The sequence below is a fragment of the Ipomoea nil genome, unplaced genomic scaffold, assembly GCF_001879475.1.
Source record: "Ipomoea nil cultivar Tokyo-kokei standard unplaced genomic scaffold, Asagao_1.1 scaffold0688, whole genome shotgun sequence".
Taxonomy (NCBI): domain Eukaryota; kingdom Viridiplantae; phylum Streptophyta; class Magnoliopsida; order Solanales; family Convolvulaceae; genus Ipomoea; species Ipomoea nil.
In genome coordinates, this window is record NW_017617116.1 from 3,573,945 (window position 1) to 3,592,851 (window position 18,907).

Sequence of the window (18,907 nt, forward strand, 5' to 3'; positions counted from 1 at the left end):
ACCTAAAAGTTGAATTCTCTCCAAAGTTAGAATTTAAGATTATCATAAAGTTGGAAGTTGTAACCTTTGACTTCACCCTCAACCACCAACCCTAAAATTCAAGCAAGATGTAAATGCGTACTTGAAACATGATATCAGAAAGTGGAAGCAGACCACACAACGTTTGAACAATTGTCATAGAACTTGATATCCATCCAACAACTACAACATTCTACCTCATTTGAAATGCACGGAGGAGGATACCAATGATATATCAATTCAAAATTGAGTCCAAAACAACAAGTTAAAATGGTCCATTTTGGTTTACAGGAATATAATGTCGAAACGATTGATTATTCTGACATCAAAACATTCTCGGTATCTAATCTACAATGTCCATTCACCCTCTCACTAAAAGCGGGATAACTAATACCATCATCGTCTTGGGCATTTTACGCTCGAGAGTAGTATATAGACCTCATCTTGTGGTAAGTAAAACTCAATGGTGCACAGTTGCCCAACCACAACCCCCATCGTATGCACTGCAGAATCTTTAGTCGCATTTAATGTTCTTGTAAATCCTCCGCACAAACAAATTAGATCCCAGGTACCCAACCGCACCTGCAAGTTTTCACACACAAACCAAAAACCGTTTGTCAAGACTACCCAACTCGACAACTAACTAAGAGACACAAAATAGGGAAAAGGAGAAATATAATATGAGTAACTTACCACAGAGTATCCCCAAACCGAGGCAGAACATCAAAGTGTATCCAAAATAAAAGCTGGTTTGGAAGAAGCCCGACATCTTGGTCTTTACGTGGTAGTAATATATAGAATAGAGGTACACATAAAGAGCAGTGGATGCAGCAGAGAAGAACGAAGTCCATTGCCAATGGTAATTCTCGGCATTAAGCAAGAAATATGTGCCCACGATTGTCACACACACCGTGACAATTATCAGAATAATAAAAACCAGAAGCATGAACCCATACACATAATAAACCTGTTGAAAACAAAGATCAAGTAATGAATCAGCTAATTAAAGGACACGGTGATTATATATAGTCAACAAATTAATTGACAGCAGTGATTATTTAGTTCAGATAAATATATATATATATATATATATATATATATATATGCAGCAAGAACTGCAATGAGCAAAATTACCTTGTAATTCCAGAAGGAAGTGAACACGAAATACATCTCAATGAAAATGCTTCCAAAGGGAAGGAGACCTCCCATGAGAGAAATAATAGATGGTGTTAGATACCATTTCTTTTCAGGGATAGGACGGGGGATGGTCTTCACACGGCAAGGGTTGTTTGGAGTGCCACTCCAATTTCTTCCAACAACAGTACCAAGAAGCGCCAGGGGAAACGAAATAAATGCCCAAATGACAAAAACAACCACGATTGTACCAAAGGGAATAGCAGCTAAGGATCCATAAAATATGGCAACTGTGTTCAAAATGAACCCGATGCCAAAGCACATGAAAGGAAAAAGTGATGCTGTAAGAACCATTGACTTTATCCACGTTTTACCTGATCCATCAAAGCAAGCAGCGAAAACAATTTAATCTTTGTAATACAGAAACTAGTAATAACAGCAAAAGAACAGAAAGCCTACATACCACCATTACGCGAATACATTCCTCCACTCACATAACCCGAAATGAATGATGTAAGTGCATAACACACAATAAAGGTAGTGATAATTGCACCCCTCCTGAGTCACATAACAATATAAAAGTATGAGACATAAAATCACAAGTACTATAACCACAAAGATTAATAATGTAACAGATGTAACACTACTAACAAAATATATGTAATACTACAACGAGATTGACATAACAGTAGTGACAAACTCAGAATATTTTCGCACAAATGATGAAAGGAAACATCCTTAAAGATCAGCAGTAAAAGATGAAATGTCCATCAACTTGTTTTCAAGCTTCAAAGTAGGACTCAAGGTTATTAAGGCGGACTTTCTAGGCGAGATGCCACCAACTGCCTAGTCGACTAGTCGACTAGGCGACCGCCTAGGCGATGACTAGGCGATGAGTATTAAATAAATAAAATATATAAAATATATACATATATATTGAAAATATCTTGTCTTGGGCAGCCTATTTGCTTCAAGTTGCCTTTAGTAGATGAATAGTTTTTCCTAGAATAATGAGAAGTTTAGTATTTATTGTATATATTGGAAATATCTTGTCTTGGGAAGCCTTTTTGAACCCTATTTACTTCAAGTCATCTTTGAGAAGATGAATAGTTTTTCCTAGAGTAGTGAGAAGTTAGTATTTATTGATAACATGTCAGGGTGAGGTAGTGGGCTTTGCTCAGAACAGGAGGACGACGCCGGAGCTCGAAACGCGCCGCCATCGGAGCCTCCACGCGCCGCCGCCGTGCCGCTGCTCCGACACCACGCGCCGGCGCGTGAGGCAGATTCCGGCGTCTTCTCCGGCTGAAAATTACACCGGTCAACTCGCCTTAGTGTGTAGGTTCTGCCCATGTATGTTTTGTGGGGTTTTGGGTTGTATTTTGCACTTAGGCGAGGCGAGCGGTCTAGGCGCAAGGCTGTGACCGCCCAGACGCCTAGGCGACGCCTAGATAACCCTGGTAGGACTATTAGCTTTGAGATGTGGACATTTAAAAGAAAATGAAGGGATAAGAAATCCAAATAGTAAACATAAAGGAAAGCAACTATGAGTAGGAAATAAGTTTCACACAAAATATGCTATTACTTGTACAGCTCATGATGACGTACCCAATGTACAGCATTCCAACAATTGCCAATATAATGACAAGTAGAACGAGTGTTGCAAGCTGAGCACCGGTGCCAACAACAGCTGAAAGTAGAGCCAAGTTCTGTGGAGGTCGAAAAACATCACCATGGACAAGTTTCCAACCAGACTCTTCATTTACATCCCTTTCCTGTGCATTAGAAGCGCTAATAAGCATACTCTACGTGCTACTCAATAAGGAAATGCAACTATATAATCCTGCCAATATGGAACATGAAAATAAGTTACTGATTAGAGAAAGTGTTACCAGAGTCTCCAAATCATCATCCTCACGAGCATACTTGGCATAATCATTACGGAGAGTTCGCATTAAAATCATTGACACCAAGCCAGTGAGAAAGATAACCATCATGAATGAATTGAATACAGAGAACCAGTGGATCTGTAAAAGAAAGCTGGTTTAAAACACTAATTTGGAACAGAATAAATAATTTGCAAACTATTTGTTAAAATTCTATTCAAGAACATCTCAGCTGAAACATTCTAGAAGATAAGATCGCTGCCATAAAGAAAGCAAAAGCAGCAGCAACATTTTAAACCAGAATTGAATCCACAACATAATATGAAGTATCATCTAAGTAATGTATTAAAGTGTAGATATTTCCATAATACTTGTGCAACAATGAACTATTAAAAGTCAACAATGAAATTATTCCATGGGAATTTTTTCTTGTTGCACAGGTAATACATGGTCACACTATATATACATACATTACTATTCTATCTCTTTTCCTTTGTTGCGTCAATTTTACTTACTTGAACCATTACCAATTTTAACATTTTGTTAGCAAAAATCCTTCAATTATTCAATGTTAAACTAAAGACCTGAAATTAAGTTGCACTTATTCATTTGGAAATTAAGAGTGCTTTAAATTTCTATCCTTCATAGGTAAAGTGTTGGGAAATACAGCAGGGCAAATATACTCCATAACAATGTTGTCAGTAACAGCTGCAAAGTTTTTTGTGTTTCTGTGGAAATAGGGAAATTAACAGGCACGAGAGTGATTGAATAAATTTACACCTTTACTAAGACTCAACTGAATTACAACAAACAGACGAGCCATTCAATAATTTTGCACGCATAAACTGTGCTCCAAACAGAAACTGCTCTTAATTCATGGTTTTTCTGTGGAGCTCTTTTTCCTGAACACTTTTCTTTCAAATTTTGTTCAATATATCATCAGAATTATGATTAAATATTAAAGGCAAACCATTCAAAATTTACATTTAGAAGCATCAGTTCATAGAAAACGAGAACAAGTAGCAAGTACCTGATGTTCAAAGAAGGGATAGTCCAGATAAACATCAAAGCGGTGTGCATAACTGATGTTGGTTGGAACCCATTTCACTGAGTATGTCATGTCCAGTATTCTACCTTCCTCAAGTGGTTTAGGGCTTTCTTGAGAGAGGTTAACATGAATGATCTATAATAAAATGCCATTCAGAAAGATTGACAAACCACCATGAAAGAGAATTTGACTTTTACAGTGAAAGCAGATTTTATAACTCCTCTACCTGATTCCCATTGTACTGGACCAGAATATTCTTGTGGGTATGTAGGACATGCTTCGTATCCCGATTTCTATCAGTGACCACTTCCCCCACAAAACCTGAATTTCATTTATGTCATGGTGAATTTCATTTACATCAAGCTGTCCAATAAAATCAAAATATTAAAGAGAAAATGATTAACTACATACCCCACAGAGGTAAATCATCTGATTGCAAGATAGCCATAACCATGACAAGGATTGGAAGCAGAAAAGAGAGGAAAAAAGAAGCAATCAGTATGACAAGTAGAGTTGCAATTGTAACCATGTTATAATCTTATTCACAGTGCTTTTAAAGAGAACTCCATATGTAACTGAGATAAAGAATTACAAATTTAAAAAAAAAAATGTGAGTGAGAGAATCAACAGTAATAAGGAAGAATACTAGAGTGCGTACCCATGAAAAACTCAAACCAATACGAATTATCAATTGCATCCTTAAACTGCCTAACCTTATATCCCTCCAATTCAAGTTCACAAATAGAACTCTTATCTACATTTTCTGCAGAAAGAAATTATTGAGCAAGGATGATCAATGCTTTAAGCCATAAAACAATAATTAAGGAATAATGTTCTGTTAAAACAATGATGAGCATACTCTTAAATTTTATGTCAATTTGACTGTCAATAAGCTCATTCCCCCCAAGAACCTCGCCAAGGCCACCCCATTTGTGTGAAGCCTTCCCAGAAGGGCGGCAAAATGGAAGGGTATAATAGTTGTAGGTCTCTTGCGGATTATTATATGGTCCAACCTTGTTTACCCATAAAGTAACAGGGTCACCATCTTGGTACTGCAATAAAGAGAGAAGAAATCTTATTACACGAGAAGAATTAGGAACAATGTTTACATGTAATTGATTATATAGAGCAGCAGGGAAAGTAATGAGTCCTAATATAGTTAAGATTAAAATAAAGTTGTCTATTCCATGCCAAACATTGGTAAAAGATAAACTAAAAGCCTCTGTCCACTGCCAGCTCAATAGAAGTATTCCTGGAGCTTCTAATCAAAACAAAAACTCAATGGTGCTTAAGAAGAAAACACAGTGGTAGTAAAAGAACAAAGCAGTCAATCCACTAGTAAGCATTCTACCAGAGCTTTTCTCTTTAAAAAAAAAAGGGCTTTTAGGCTTTTAGCACCCAGGCACTAGGGTAGGAACCTAAACCCAAATACCCAATCACAGGAAACCACAACTTGAGGAAGTAACCTACATAGAAGGATTACGCAGACTCGGGTGAAGTGTCGGGTAATAGAAAATTAGAAATTAAATGAAGCATTTTGGTATTAAAGAATTACAAACTTATGATTTCTTTTCATAACTAGATTATTTATATTATTCCTATACAAATGAATCATGATGGTACTACAAAAGATCGTTTCAAAGCCATATGCAATCTGCATACAATTGTAATCACCCAACAGAAGAGTAAATTACGAACTATTTATATTTCTTCCTAAAAAGCTAAGAAAATGCAGTGGCGTATCAATGTGGGATTAAAAATGTCAGAAATTTCCTCATTTCCCATACTCTCCAAATACACATAACCAATTTCTCCACATCACTGCATTACTCCAAAATTCAGAATCAACCCTAAATAGACAACATCATGTACTTTATAAATCTAAAATTTCAGAACCAGTGCGACTTAGTCATTTTCACAAATTTCCCCCATCCTCACCCAAAACCTGAAACAATAACGGCAGAAGGAAACCCACAATTCTGATATCAAAGAAATGCATGATGTGAAATGAGATCTGCATTCTGCGAGCGCGGAAACAAGAAAAATCGCAAGAAAGACAATTAAAGATTTTACCTTGGCGCAGATCGGGTTGACGAGGAAGAGGGCGGAGAGAAGGAGAATGGAGAGCGATCGGAGAGAAGCAAACATGGCCTCTGCTATGGAGGAGGATAAATGCGGGTTGGATCTGAATAGCCGTGAAGGGTAGGATTGATTGGCGATGAGAGGGGAAAGATATGATGAGTTTTGCGTTGTTGTTTGGAAGTGAGAATGGGAAGCGGAGGTCGTCTCTTCTCTTCTGTTTCTCTTTCTCTTCTCTGTTCTCTCTACTCCTTCTGGATCTGAACAGAGAGATCGATCCCTATAGCATACGTGAGTATGTGTAGTACGGGTGGGTGCGTGTGCGTGCGTCAAAGGGATAGCAAAGGATCGTCTGCTTAGTCAAATATTATCTCAGCCGTTTGATTCACGATCAATAATTTATAAAATTTTATGAAAATGAATAAAGATAAATCTTATATTGTGAGGTGAAGGAGATTCGTAACAATATTGTTACTTCATTATATGATGCTAGATCATGATTATGTTGATATTTTGTAATTTTATTTCAAATGTAAATTATTTTAAAAACAAAATGTTAAATTTTAATATGTAAACAAACTAATTTAAATTTTATGAATATGTTTTTTTTTTTTATCTTTTTACATTTATCAGCTTATCAAAAAGTTAATTTTACCAAACATTTTCAACGATAACAGCTAGCTTAACCGTTCTTCAGTTTTCAGCTCCTAACTTATATAGCTTTTCAACTTTCAGCTATGTTTGCCAACCATAGCCAAAATATACTCCCTCCATCACATTTTGTTTGTCTGATTCGATTAACGAAGCTTGACTGAAGTGATTTTTAATTCAGTTTTTTATAATATTAAAAATTTATATATTTAGAAACTACATTAAAAGTACTATTAAACAAACAAAAAAATTAAATTTAAAAATAACTACAAATTACTAAAGAAAATAAACATTGAAAAAAATAGTTGATTTAACCAATGAATAGTAAACATGACAGACAAAATGGAGCAGGGTGAGTAATATGTTGAGTATATAAAAAAGTATTACATATCTCACGTAAGACAGTCTCATACAAGATTTATGAAAAAATTATAGTTTTTATCCCTAAATTATTAAGTAATTGTAGAATTTGTTCATATTTGTTGGTTGTGCTCGCTTATCTTTTCTAAGTTATAACTAACGTTGCAAAGTGCGTCAGTTTAATAGTTAATGTGTGTCCAACCGCACAATTGCACGGGAAGCTATTCCCGCACCTGATCCTTCAAATTTTTCCCTTAAAATGGTTTCCTAGCCGGAAATTTCTGGAAAACCAGTCTAGCCGATTAGTTTCTACATTTTTTTTTTTTTTGCAATGTCATTGGATTAAAATGTTGAAATATACAATTCTGTTCATTTTCCAAAAAATGAACCAAACACAAAAAAGATAATTTTTTATTGTGCAACTAAATACCAAAAAGGAAAATTTGACTAACTTTTTAGAAGTCATTTTAGTGCTTTTCAAACAGAACCTAAAAGAAAATAATTTTCAATTCCAATGAAGCAAACGGATTATTTGTGTTTGAGATTAATTTTATTGGCTAATTACATTATAAATTGGTCGTGCGATTCATTGTCATTTTTAGTAATAAATTTTTCATGCAAATAGTGTTTTTATTAAAAAGAATTTTAAAAATAAAAGTGTTACTAAATATTTTACCAAATGTTAATGTGGCATGTATTTTGTTGATGAAAATATTTTTTGACATGACACATTATGATTAGTTGATTGTATAATTAAAATATTATTTAATTTGACAATAAATCAACCACAATATATTAAATTAGGAAATACTTTTACTTCCAAAATTATATCAACCATTTTTTTGAAATTGTAATCAATTTAACAAATCCAACATTTAATGTGTATTTAGTAAACAAGATTTTTTTTAAGCGTGGTAGGATAAGCTTTTGAGGAAGACCTTTTTGTGATTTTGGTATCAATCGATGAATTGTGCACAATTCCATGCATTGCCACCATTTGAACTAAGTACGCTAATTGTGCATTTGTGCTTTTTTTTTTTTTTTTTTTTTTTTTTTAAAGACAAATAGTTGAAAATTAGTTTTTAATTATATTAAATTAGCTTGAAGTTACCAAGGACTTTGTGGTCCAATGGTACCAAGTTAAACTCTCGGAGGTGCTATTGACTCTCTGTGCTTTAATAGTTTGAGAACGTAGTTATGAACAGATACTGCATTGTAATAGAGTTAATAGTATTAAAAAATTAGCTTGAAGTTATAATGAAAATATAATAAACGTTAAAATAAAAAGGGTAATTTCATAATTGTGCATTTGTCTTCTCCTTTAATTTTTAACTTACCCAACAATTTGTACATCTTTGAATCTTTAGTAGTCCACGGCAAATTATGATGTGCATCCGTATGCACCATGCATTGTGCATACGGATGCAAAAATGACGTCGTTTTATTAAAAACGCGCGTCTCCCCTTAAAAAAAAAAAATCAGGTTCGATTCCCAGCAACAACATATGAATTAAAATTTCATAATCGATGAACTATAATTCCATAATCAATGAATTATAATTCCATAATCTAATCTATGAACTAAAAATTTCAGAATGAATGAACTAAAATTCCAGAATCTATGAACTAAAATTTCAGAATCGATGAACTACAATTCCATAATCGATGAACTATAATTCCAGAATCAATGAACTAAAATTCCATAATTTATGAACTAAAATTCCAGAATGAATGAACAACATAATGTTGTTGCTGGGAATCGAACCTGAATTTTTTTTTTTAAGGGGAGATGCGCATTTTTAATAAAATGACGTCGTTTTTGCATCCGTATGCACCATGGATGCACAACATAACTATCCGTAGTCCACAAAGAGTTATTGGGCCAGCAAAAGAATTAGGATACGGGACAGACTTAATAAAGGGTAGCATTTGTAAATCTCACTTAATTGTGTTAATTAACTTGTTAAATTACAATCGAGTAGTGTGCTAACGTGAACTGAGGTGTTGGGCTATCTTTAGGCAAATTATGCCATGAGCACGTGCCCACCAGGCTCTCGGCCCTGGGTAAGGGCAGGCTAGGCCCTTGCTCAGGACCCCATGCTTGGAAGGGACTCACTACCCTATATCATTACCTCTTATATATATTATATTATAGAAATGTCGTATAATTATTTAGTATACATTTATATTAATGCTTTTTGAGTTTGCTGAGTTGGTAAGGCTTAGCATTTTAATCCGCATGGTTGAGGTATCAAATTCCCCTTATGTAATTTTACATAAAAATTTTCCCCTTTACTATTTTGTAGATAAATTTAAGAATTTTATTATATTAAGATTTGAGTTGGTTGAGTTGGTAGGACTTGTAGTTTCCATTGCTCATGTTCTAGGGATCAAATCATTTCACATAACATTTTCCAACAATTTATTTATTTCTATTTCTAATTTGTATTTTTCTAAATTTAATTTGTAACTTTGTGATTTTGTTACCTTTTTATAATTATAGTGAGATTTATAATATAGATTGATTTATAATTCATATAAAATATTTAATCTATTTCTATTCAAGTAATTTACTACTTATATTTAGAATATTTGTTCTTTTGTGAACTTTATAATGAGTTATGTATATGTAATATATTTCTATTTCTAATTTGTATTTTTCTAAATTTAATTTGTAACTTTGTGATTTTGTTACCTTTCTATACTTATAGTGAGATTTATATTATAGATTGATTTATAATTCATATCAAATTTTGAATATATTTCTATTCGAGTAATTTACTACTTATATTTAAAATATTTGTTGTTTTGTTAATTTTATAATGAGTTATGTATATGTAATATATTTTGTGATTTAGTTATAAAAAATATTTTAAAAGATAATTTATGAATCTACTGTATTTAAATTATGATGCAAGGTGGGCATGTGCTCACAACATAACGTTCCCTATTTTTATCATGCAATACTCTCTTACTTTTAAAAGCGGAGTCTACTCCCACATTATTAAATTTACAATTTATTCATTATTTTCTTTATATCCTTACAATACTTTCTCACTTTAAAAATAGTCTCACTTTCAAATCACATTATAATATAATAACCAAATAATAATATAATACTAAAAAAATAAATAAAAGGCAAAAACTTGTGTGAAATCGTCTCACGTATCTTTTGTCCGTGAGATGGGTTGGGTAATATGAAATGTAATACTTATACTAGTAAATGTAATACTAAATCAATAATAAAATGTTTATTACTTATATAGGAAAATGTAATATTTTTGAGGAAAAATGAAATACTTTTACATTATTACATCTTTCATCAAAAGTATTACATTTGCCTTTATAAGTGCAACATTACTTACAAGAGAAAAATATAATACTTTTGATGAAAAAAAGTAATACTTTTACAACAAAATATAAAAGTATTATATTTGTCATCAAAAGTATTATGTTTTCCCTTACATGTCGTTTGGTTGGAATGGGAGAATTACGTGGGAATGGAATTGCAATTCCGTGGGAGATGAATTACTGGGAATTTAAATTCCAGTGTTTGGTTTACGGAAATAGAATTACTGGGAATTTTAATTCCAATGTTTGGTATACATGAGAATTGAAAGAAAATAAGTAGTATAAAGTCCAAAATGCCAATTATTGTTGTGGTATTAATTTTAGGTTTAAAAAAAAGGATAATTTTGTCTCATCACTAGCTTTTTTTCTTCCTAAAATCCCAGGAATTAAAATACTATGGGGGGACATGGAATTTTAATTCCATGAAAATGGGGGAATTGCAATTCCTTCCAACCAAACTAAGGAATTTTATGGACTTTGAAATTAAGTGGGAAGAGAATTTAAACTCCCTCCAACCGAACGCCCTGTTAAAGTAACAAACATTTTATTTCTGATTTAGTATTACATTTGATAATATAAATATTATATTAACTCGACTTATCTCACGAATAAAGATATTTGAGACAATTTCACACAAATATGATCAAAATAAAAAGTACAAAAAACTGCCAAATGGTAGTCTTCTGTACTATTTGAACGGGTTCAAATTGTGAAAGCTTCCATTCCATGTAGGATAAAAAATACAATTTTAAATAAAAATAAAAATGCCACATAGACTTGCAATGAGAGAACTTGCAGGGATAAAGCTATTGTTATGAGCTGAAATATATATTCTTTTTCTCTTTTGGCTATTGTTTCTTTTGTGTTTATATTATTTATGATGAAGTGCAATTAAAATAATATATCAACATTACTATAATTAAACTAGTTTGTGAAAAATGATAGAAATAAAAAATAGAGCTAAAACAATAATGTATATTATCAAATGAAACTATAGTAGAATTAAAATGATGCTTTAATTTAGTATTTCTATAATGAAACTAGTGGGGAGGGAAAATGAAATTAAAAAAAAACATAACAATATTGTCAAATGAAACTGAAATGTAATTAAAATGATACATACTTCATGGTCCACACTGCTACATAGACCATGGTCTACAGTATAATTTGCCACATTATGGAAATATTACCCGATATTCCAAAAGTTTTGAACTAGATTTGTTTTTTTTTTAATTTTTTTTTTATGTAAACCACAACGTGAGAATTGAACTCAGATTATCTCGAAATTCTCCCCCACAAAGAAATCTCATTTGTCACTTGAGTTACCCTATTGGGTTGAACTAGATTTAATTTGATTTGTTTGAAAGGTATGTATACTAATAATAATGTACTTCCATTATCCCATTTTATTTGTTTGGTTTTGTTAATCATACTTAATTAAAGATATTTTTAATTTAAATTTTTATAATATTAACTTTAATATTAGTATATAAAATTAATTTATTTTAAAATTACATCAAAAGTATTATTAAACGTAAAAAAATTTGTATTTAAAAATAATTTTAAAAATACTAAAACAAGAAGAAGAAGGAGTTGGTTTTATTGATCCAATTAACCTAAATCTTACCTATATTGCAAATACTAACAATGTATGTACAATTACCAGCCATTTTGAAGTGTAGCATGGGACATGTAACGTTATGCGGTGAGCACGTGCCTTTTCATATTCATAATTTTTATATTGTAGATTCATAATTTTTATACTGTAGATCCATAATTTCTATACTGTAGATTCATAATTTCTAAACCGTAAGATTCATAATAATTTAAATACGGAATAAGGATCAAATAGGCCATCAAACTGCACACGATAATTTAATTAGGCCACTGAACCTAAAAAACCAACAATTGGTCCCTAAACTAACCAATTTCAAACAATTTTTTCATTTGAAGGTTTGCAACAGGTTAACTGGTGAATTTGTATAAAATAAACTCAAAGTATAAAATCTATCTCAAAAGAATATTCTGATGTTAGGTGAATTTGTAGAGAGGATAGTTTTGTAAATGGGCACGTGAATTTCATCTATATAAACCCCCAGACCAGAAAAGCTAGAGTGCACAAGTGCATATATAGGTGAGTAAAACTACAGTAGTATTAAGCTATTCCGTCATTTCGATCTACTCTCATCTTCTCATCTATCTCAGCTCACATCTAAACCAGGTAATTAAGTACAAATTATATTTGTAAACACGATATGATGATAATGCTGCATCTTTCACTCAATCATCTATCTAAATTTCGTCCTTCTCATAGGTTATTACAGGAAAATTATCTGTTTTCTGCTACAACACTTTCTTATTTCTCAGCCGCACAGCCCAACCACCATTTTCCAGATCCTCCGTCCTCGTCGGAGCACCGTCGTGGTGGTCCGGCGGTGTTTTTGAGTTTTAGAGGAAAAGACACTCGCCGGGGCTTTGTTAAGTCCCTGCACGAGGCTTTGTGTTGTGCAGGGATCGCAGCGTTCAAAGACGACGTTGATCTGAAAGGAGGTCGGATCCAGCGAGGGCTGATGGATGCCATTCACAACTCCTGGGTTTTCATCCCGGTCATTTCTTCCAACTATGCCTCCTCGAAGTGGTGCCTTGAAGAGCTCGCGGAAATCATGAAATGCGTGAAAATGGAGAAGAGGACTGTTTTTCCGGTGTTTTATGATGTTCGGCCGACGGATGTCCGGCACCTCAAGCCTCCGTTCTCCGCCGCGTTTGCACAGTTTCAGGATTGCCGGAAGGTGAAGGTATGGAAGCGTGCCCTAAGTGAAGTAGCCGACTTTTCGGGATTTGACCTCATCGACACCTACCAGAGGTAAGTATATATATATATATATATATATATCTATACATATATATACTAGATCTAACTAGCTACTTTATATATTTTTATCTTCTGATCTGATCTCCAACTAAAATGGCTCTTCCGATCCAATGAAGCTTTAATTTTACAGCTATTATGAGCTTCTCCGTCAAAACTCGGGACTTACTCTGATACCAATTGTCCATCCTCAACTGCATGCTCATCATCTTATAACTGTGTCACGATTTCAATGGCAGAATATTGAACTCGACTCTCCAAGTCATCGTCTAACATGAAGCTCAGCTCAGTCTTACTTTCTTCTACCCAATGCAACCTCCAGCTGCCTGCAGGGTACATACTTCAATTCTTTTCTTCACCACCGGCGCGCCGCCGCTTCTGGCCTCGCCGCCATGGTGCCGCCGCTTTCGGCCTCGTCGACATCCCGGCCTGCACCGCCTCCAGGCCATAACTATATCTCAAGTCTCTGCTAAGCATGAAATAAACCGAAACTATACTATAAGGCCGGCCATCACGTACTACTATATCTCTGATCTCAACTTCAACATGGCCTTATAGTATTTCTTTATTATTAATATAACGCAGGTCAGGTTACTTATATATATATATATATTAGGGCTTATTTGTTTCTGCTACTTATGTTATATGTTGGTGACGTTATTTAATTTGTTTGAATTTTGATAAATAGGGATGAAGCGAAATGCATTGAAGATATAGCCCAAGTAGTCGGGAAGAAAGTTGAAGCATTAAAGAGAGAAAAGGTTGAATATCATCAGGCTGCATTAAGCTTACTATCCAGAATGTAATTGTCAAAAGATCAATGATGATCTTTTTTGTGGGGATCCACTGGCTATACGACCATTGGCAGGGTCACGGGATTAGTATGGGTTGATTGGTAGAATAATGAGGCAAACGTAACTGAGTTGTGCGGTTTTAACGTGCGTCAGTTTTGTACTTTTAAGTGTGCGAGTCTTGTGCTTAATGTGTGTGGGTATGTGTTTAATATGAGTTATTGTTGAAACTTAAGTGAGTGAGTTTTGTGCTTAAGGTGCATTAGTTTTGTGCTTAACATGCATGAGTTTGTGTTCTGAAGTTGTTTTGTTTGTGTACTTAATGTGCGTCCAATCGCACAACTGCACGGAAAGTCCCTCCCGCACCTGATCCCTTATATATATATATATATATGGAAGGATTCAGGTGCGGGTATAGCTTCCCGTGCAGTTGTGCGGTTAGATCTGAGCCGTTGATCAAATTTAGATCAACGGCTCAAATCAATGAAAATTAAAAAAAAAAAAAAAAAAACGCGCGCGTGTCTGGAAGAAGGAAGCATAAGCTAAAAATGACGCACCTTAAGTGATAGAAACACGCACCTTAAGTGTTAGATCTTAAGCACAAACTCACGCACATTAAGTACAAAATCCACACATTAAGCGCAACCTCACGTACATTAAGCACAAAACCCACGCACTTTAAATATTAACTCGCAGACTTTAAGTTTCAATAACTACTGACATTAAGCACAAACTCACGCACATTAAGTACAAAACCCACACACATTAAGTACAACCTCACGCACATTAAGCACAAAACCCACGCACTTTAAATATTAACTCACAGACTTTAAGTTTCAACAACTACTGACATTAAGCACAAACTCACGCACATTAAGTACAAAACTGCATATATTATACCTGGTCTGCCAATTTTGTTGAGCATTTTACCCGAATTGATTGGTTAACTTTCCCGTTTGAATCCTCATCATCACCTTACTTTTAATAGCAAGTCTTATTGTTGATGATTATATCCAATAATGAGCTGTGTCTAAGGACCGTTATATTTAATAATTTGAGTTTTGTCTGCATGCTGGAAGAAATTGATCTGAACAATTCAAGAGAGAGAGAGAGAGAGAGAGTTAAGGCATAAAATAATTAAATAGTTACAGTTTATTAAGTACAAAGCTAAGGGATATTATCGATGGGAGACATGCATGCAAAACATTGCTACCCTACCATGTTGAATCCATCTACGTACAATCACTACAGCAGATCCAGAAGCAAATCTACCGTTCCGTTGCCGACAAAGTAACTTTAATTTGTGGCACGCCTTCCATCGTTTTTGTGTTGTTTTGTACCACATCGACAGATGTAGGAGTGGGAGGGTAGTGAGCGTAGAATAAAAGGCGAGGCAAGCAGGCAGCATAAACCATCTTTGCGCTTGGGGCAATGACGCAGCTAGTGAGGTTCTAACCGAGGCGCGTCTATTGTTGGTTGAAAACTATTTCCAAACCCCCTCTATGGCTTAGGTTCACCCTAAGCCTTAGAGAATTTTTGGAAGGGTTACCTTTTTTGGAAGCCTTGCAATTTTAGTCCAAAATTATGTATTCATTTGTTTCTTCACATGTTAATTTAAGTAATTTTCTGAACTCTAATACCAGATTGTTTATGATGACTTCATAAGCATTCTTAAGATCCAGAGAAGTGTTCGCAAGATTGTTTATGATGACTTCATGACCATCCCTAAGGCCCAGAAAATTGTCATGTTTGTGTAAACATTGAAAAGTTATACTATAAATGATCAGGAAACACACCTTGCAAATCTCAGCTCAAATCATTATTCATATTATATACGGTTACTATATTATGTATGTACCAAAGCACTTATCCTACAAGAGATAGGTACAACGATAATAGGCTTATCCTACAAGAGATAGGTACAACGATAATAGGCAGGTGGAGACATGGAAGCGATGCCCCCATGAAGCCACAGACATTTTAGGGTTCCACATTTTTAAGGCCTACAATTGGTAAATTCTAACGTAATTATATTGGAGATATTTAACATATGAAATTATTCTTCCCAAACATATGAAATTATGAATACGTACATGCAAATTATATCGTGGGCTTGGATCTACTTTGTATGGTAGACCTTAATTTAAAATGGTTGATAGTTGATATTGGTTTGGTACGGCCGAAAAAGGTATGTGGCTTTTACGTTTCGATTTCCATGTAAAAATTATTCGTGCTAATTTATTTTCCAACAAATGTATTGAGTTAATTCCCATAATGGTCCTCCAACTATGACTTTTTTCTGAAATTAGTTCCATAACTTGTAATTGTACTCAAACTGGTCCTCCGACTATTGAAATTTAAGTCATATTAGTTTTCCTTTAGCATTAACGTCAAGTTAGTATTAAAATGGAGGGAAAAAAAAATGAGAAATCCAGGTCATGTACTCCATTTTAATCAGATTGTGACTTCATTTTTAGAAATTGCGAAATCTTTTCGTAAAAACTAAGTATTTTTCTCCTCAAATTGCAATCAAATGTATGATATCATCAACAACAAATCCAAAATAATTCATCTTCATCTTCAAACTTTCCAAGGTAAAAGTTTCACTATGGAAATGTTGTCCTGGTTGTTTTTGTCATTTATTATTAGATGCTTCAATAAATTTAATAACTTAATTATTATAAATATTAGTAATTTAGTATACATATACATATGTGTGTATTGTATATGAATAATTATTAACAATCATCATAGTAACATTGTTATTTTGCTCTTAGTTATTTCATGAAACTCTTGCACACTTAACTGTAAATTTGGAATTTGTTTGTAACTTGAATGTAGACATGGAGCAAAAAATATGTTCGACGTACTCTGTGTCGGTACTGGGACAGGTTTGAGTATTTTTCATATTTGACTATCACTCGTTCGGATCTTTCTTTTACGGTCAATCGTCTGTGCCAATTTATGCACGCCCCGACTGTTAAGCATTGGGGCCTACTGAAGCGGGTTTTGAGATATGTGAAGGGCACGATGTCCTACGGTCTTCGCCTAGCAGCGTCACACTCTGCTGACGTTCAATGCTTTTTCCGACTCCGATTGGGCTGGGTGTCCGATGGACCGTAAGTCTACTAGTGGATATGACGTTTTCCTTTTAACCAATCTGGTGTCTCGCAAACAGCGTACCGTAGCACGGTCCTCGACTGAAGCTGAGTACAAGGGTCTGGCCGATGTTGCAGCTGAAGTTACGTGGGTTGTGTCTTTACTGCGGGAGCTCGATTTGGACTCTGGTCGGCCGGCTACACTCTGGTGTGATAATCTCGGTGCCACCTACCTATGTGCTAATCCGGTGTTTCACGCTAGGACTAAGCATGTCGAGATTGATTTTCACTTCGTCCGCGACAAGGTAGCTTCCGGGGATTTCCAAGTCAACTTCGTGTCCACAAAGAATCAACTAGCGGACATCTTCAGAAAGCCTCTGACGGGACCGCGTTTTGAGACTATTCGGGACAAGCTCAATGTTGTTTTCCTCCAACTTTGTGCTTGAGGGGGTGTATTAGATATATTAAGATAGTGTGTGGCTATAGAATTATTCCTTACACAATATCCTTTTATGTAGGGTATTTGTATATTACTACCTTTGTAATATCTAAGGGTCTGTTTGGAAAGCAGGAAAATGACTTATGGAAAATGTTTTATGAAAAATGAGTCATTTTTCAGAAAACATTTTCCTTTCCGGTGTTTGACTGCACAACGGAATATGTTTGGTTCATTTTTCAGAAATGAATAGGAAAACGACCAGAATTGTATGATTCAATTATTTTTATTTCTTCCATCATTTTTTATTTTTATATAATTTGATAAGTTCATTTTTTTTTTAAATTTTATGCTCTGCTTGTTCTTCTTCCCTAAAATTGTATGCTCTGTTGTGTTCTTTCCTGGCTTGCAATTCAGAAAAATAGAGTAATTTGTTGTGTTCTTCCCTGGCTTGCAATTAAAAAAATAGAGTAATTCAATCAAAACAAATAAGCACATAAACCCAAAACAACCACCTCCATTTCTACACAAATCAGAGAAATTGATTTCACAAATTAAAAAATAAAAATTACTGAAGGATAAAAAAAATAAAATCACAAACATCCAGGAAACCAGTGGCTTTGATTTCCGGCTGCGAGCCGAAAACCAGTTACGAGTGATTTCCGACTAAGGAAACCAGTTTCTGGTTTCCGCAGTCGGGGTTTCCGATGCGAAAACCAGTTAACTGGTTTCCACATCGGAAACCATCTCTGGTTTCCGCATCGGAAACCATCTCTGGTTTCCGCATCGGAAACCAGTGATGAGGCTTCTTCGGTGGAGGGTGGAGATTTTCCGGTGATGGACCGGTGGAGGGTGGAGATTTTCCGGTGATGAATTTGTTGGTGGAGTATGCTTTTGTGCTGATGGAGGCGTGGAGATTGCAGGTTCCACGTGCGTTGATGAAGATAGAAAATGACTTCTCAAAAAAAAAAAAAAGAGAAGTCATTTTTCAAAAAAAGTAGAGTGATTTTTCATTAATTTTGAGTTATTTTCCTTTAACTCTTCTTTTCTTTACTAGCCAAACACCAGAATTCGAAAAATGATTTCAGAAACCATTTTTCAAGTTTTCAAAGACACCCTAAGAGATAATTATCAATCTAACTAATTTCCTGGCTACCTAACATAAGTACATACCCAATAAGAACAGTATA

General features: G+C 34.4%; 2 protein-coding genes across 7 annotated transcripts; one reads left to right on the forward strand and one right to left on the reverse strand.

Annotated features, from left to right (window-relative positions):
• Positions 1 to 153: 153 nt before the first annotated feature.
• Positions 154 to 6,474, reverse strand: LOC109176024 (transmembrane 9 superfamily member 1-like). Its single transcript, XM_019325424.1, has 12 exons — positions 6,157 to 6,474; positions 4,943 to 5,135; positions 4,742 to 4,846; positions 4,495 to 4,512; positions 4,310 to 4,404; positions 4,066 to 4,218; positions 3,042 to 3,176; positions 2,758 to 2,924; positions 1,616 to 1,710; positions 1,153 to 1,526; positions 712 to 985; positions 154 to 600 (listed from the first exon to the last, which is right to left on the reverse strand). The coding sequence occupies exons 1-12, from the start codon at positions 6,229 to 6,231 to the stop codon at positions 533 to 535; spliced, it is 1,752 nt and encodes a 583-aa protein (XP_019180969.1). The 5' UTR covers positions 6,232 to 6,474; the 3' UTR covers positions 154 to 532.
• A 6,125-nt stretch (positions 6,475 to 12,599) lies between these two features.
• Positions 12,600 to 14,412, forward strand: LOC109176026 (TMV resistance protein N-like). Of its 6 annotated transcripts, XR_002053337.1 has the most exons (4): positions 12,600 to 12,744; positions 12,838 to 13,386; positions 13,526 to 13,977; positions 14,081 to 14,147. XR_002053337.1 is itself a non-coding variant. In XM_019325426.1 (3 exons), the coding sequence occupies exons 1-2, from the start codon at positions 12,779 to 12,781 to the stop codon at positions 13,668 to 13,670; spliced, it is 753 nt and encodes a 250-aa protein (XP_019180971.1). In that variant the 5' UTR covers positions 12,770 to 12,778; the 3' UTR covers positions 13,671 to 13,725; positions 14,081 to 14,412. The 6 variants fall into 6 exon arrangements, 5 of the variants coding, with proteins under 5 accessions (XP_019180971.1, XP_019180974.1, XP_019180972.1 ...); XM_019325426.1 differs by lacking the exon at positions 12,600 to 12,744 and having other exon boundaries at positions 12,770 to 13,386; positions 13,526 to 13,725; positions 14,081 to 14,412; XM_019325429.1 differs by lacking the exon at positions 12,600 to 12,744 and having other exon boundaries at positions 12,770 to 13,386; positions 13,632 to 13,725; positions 14,081 to 14,412.
• Positions 14,413 to 18,907: the final 4,495 nt, after the last annotated feature.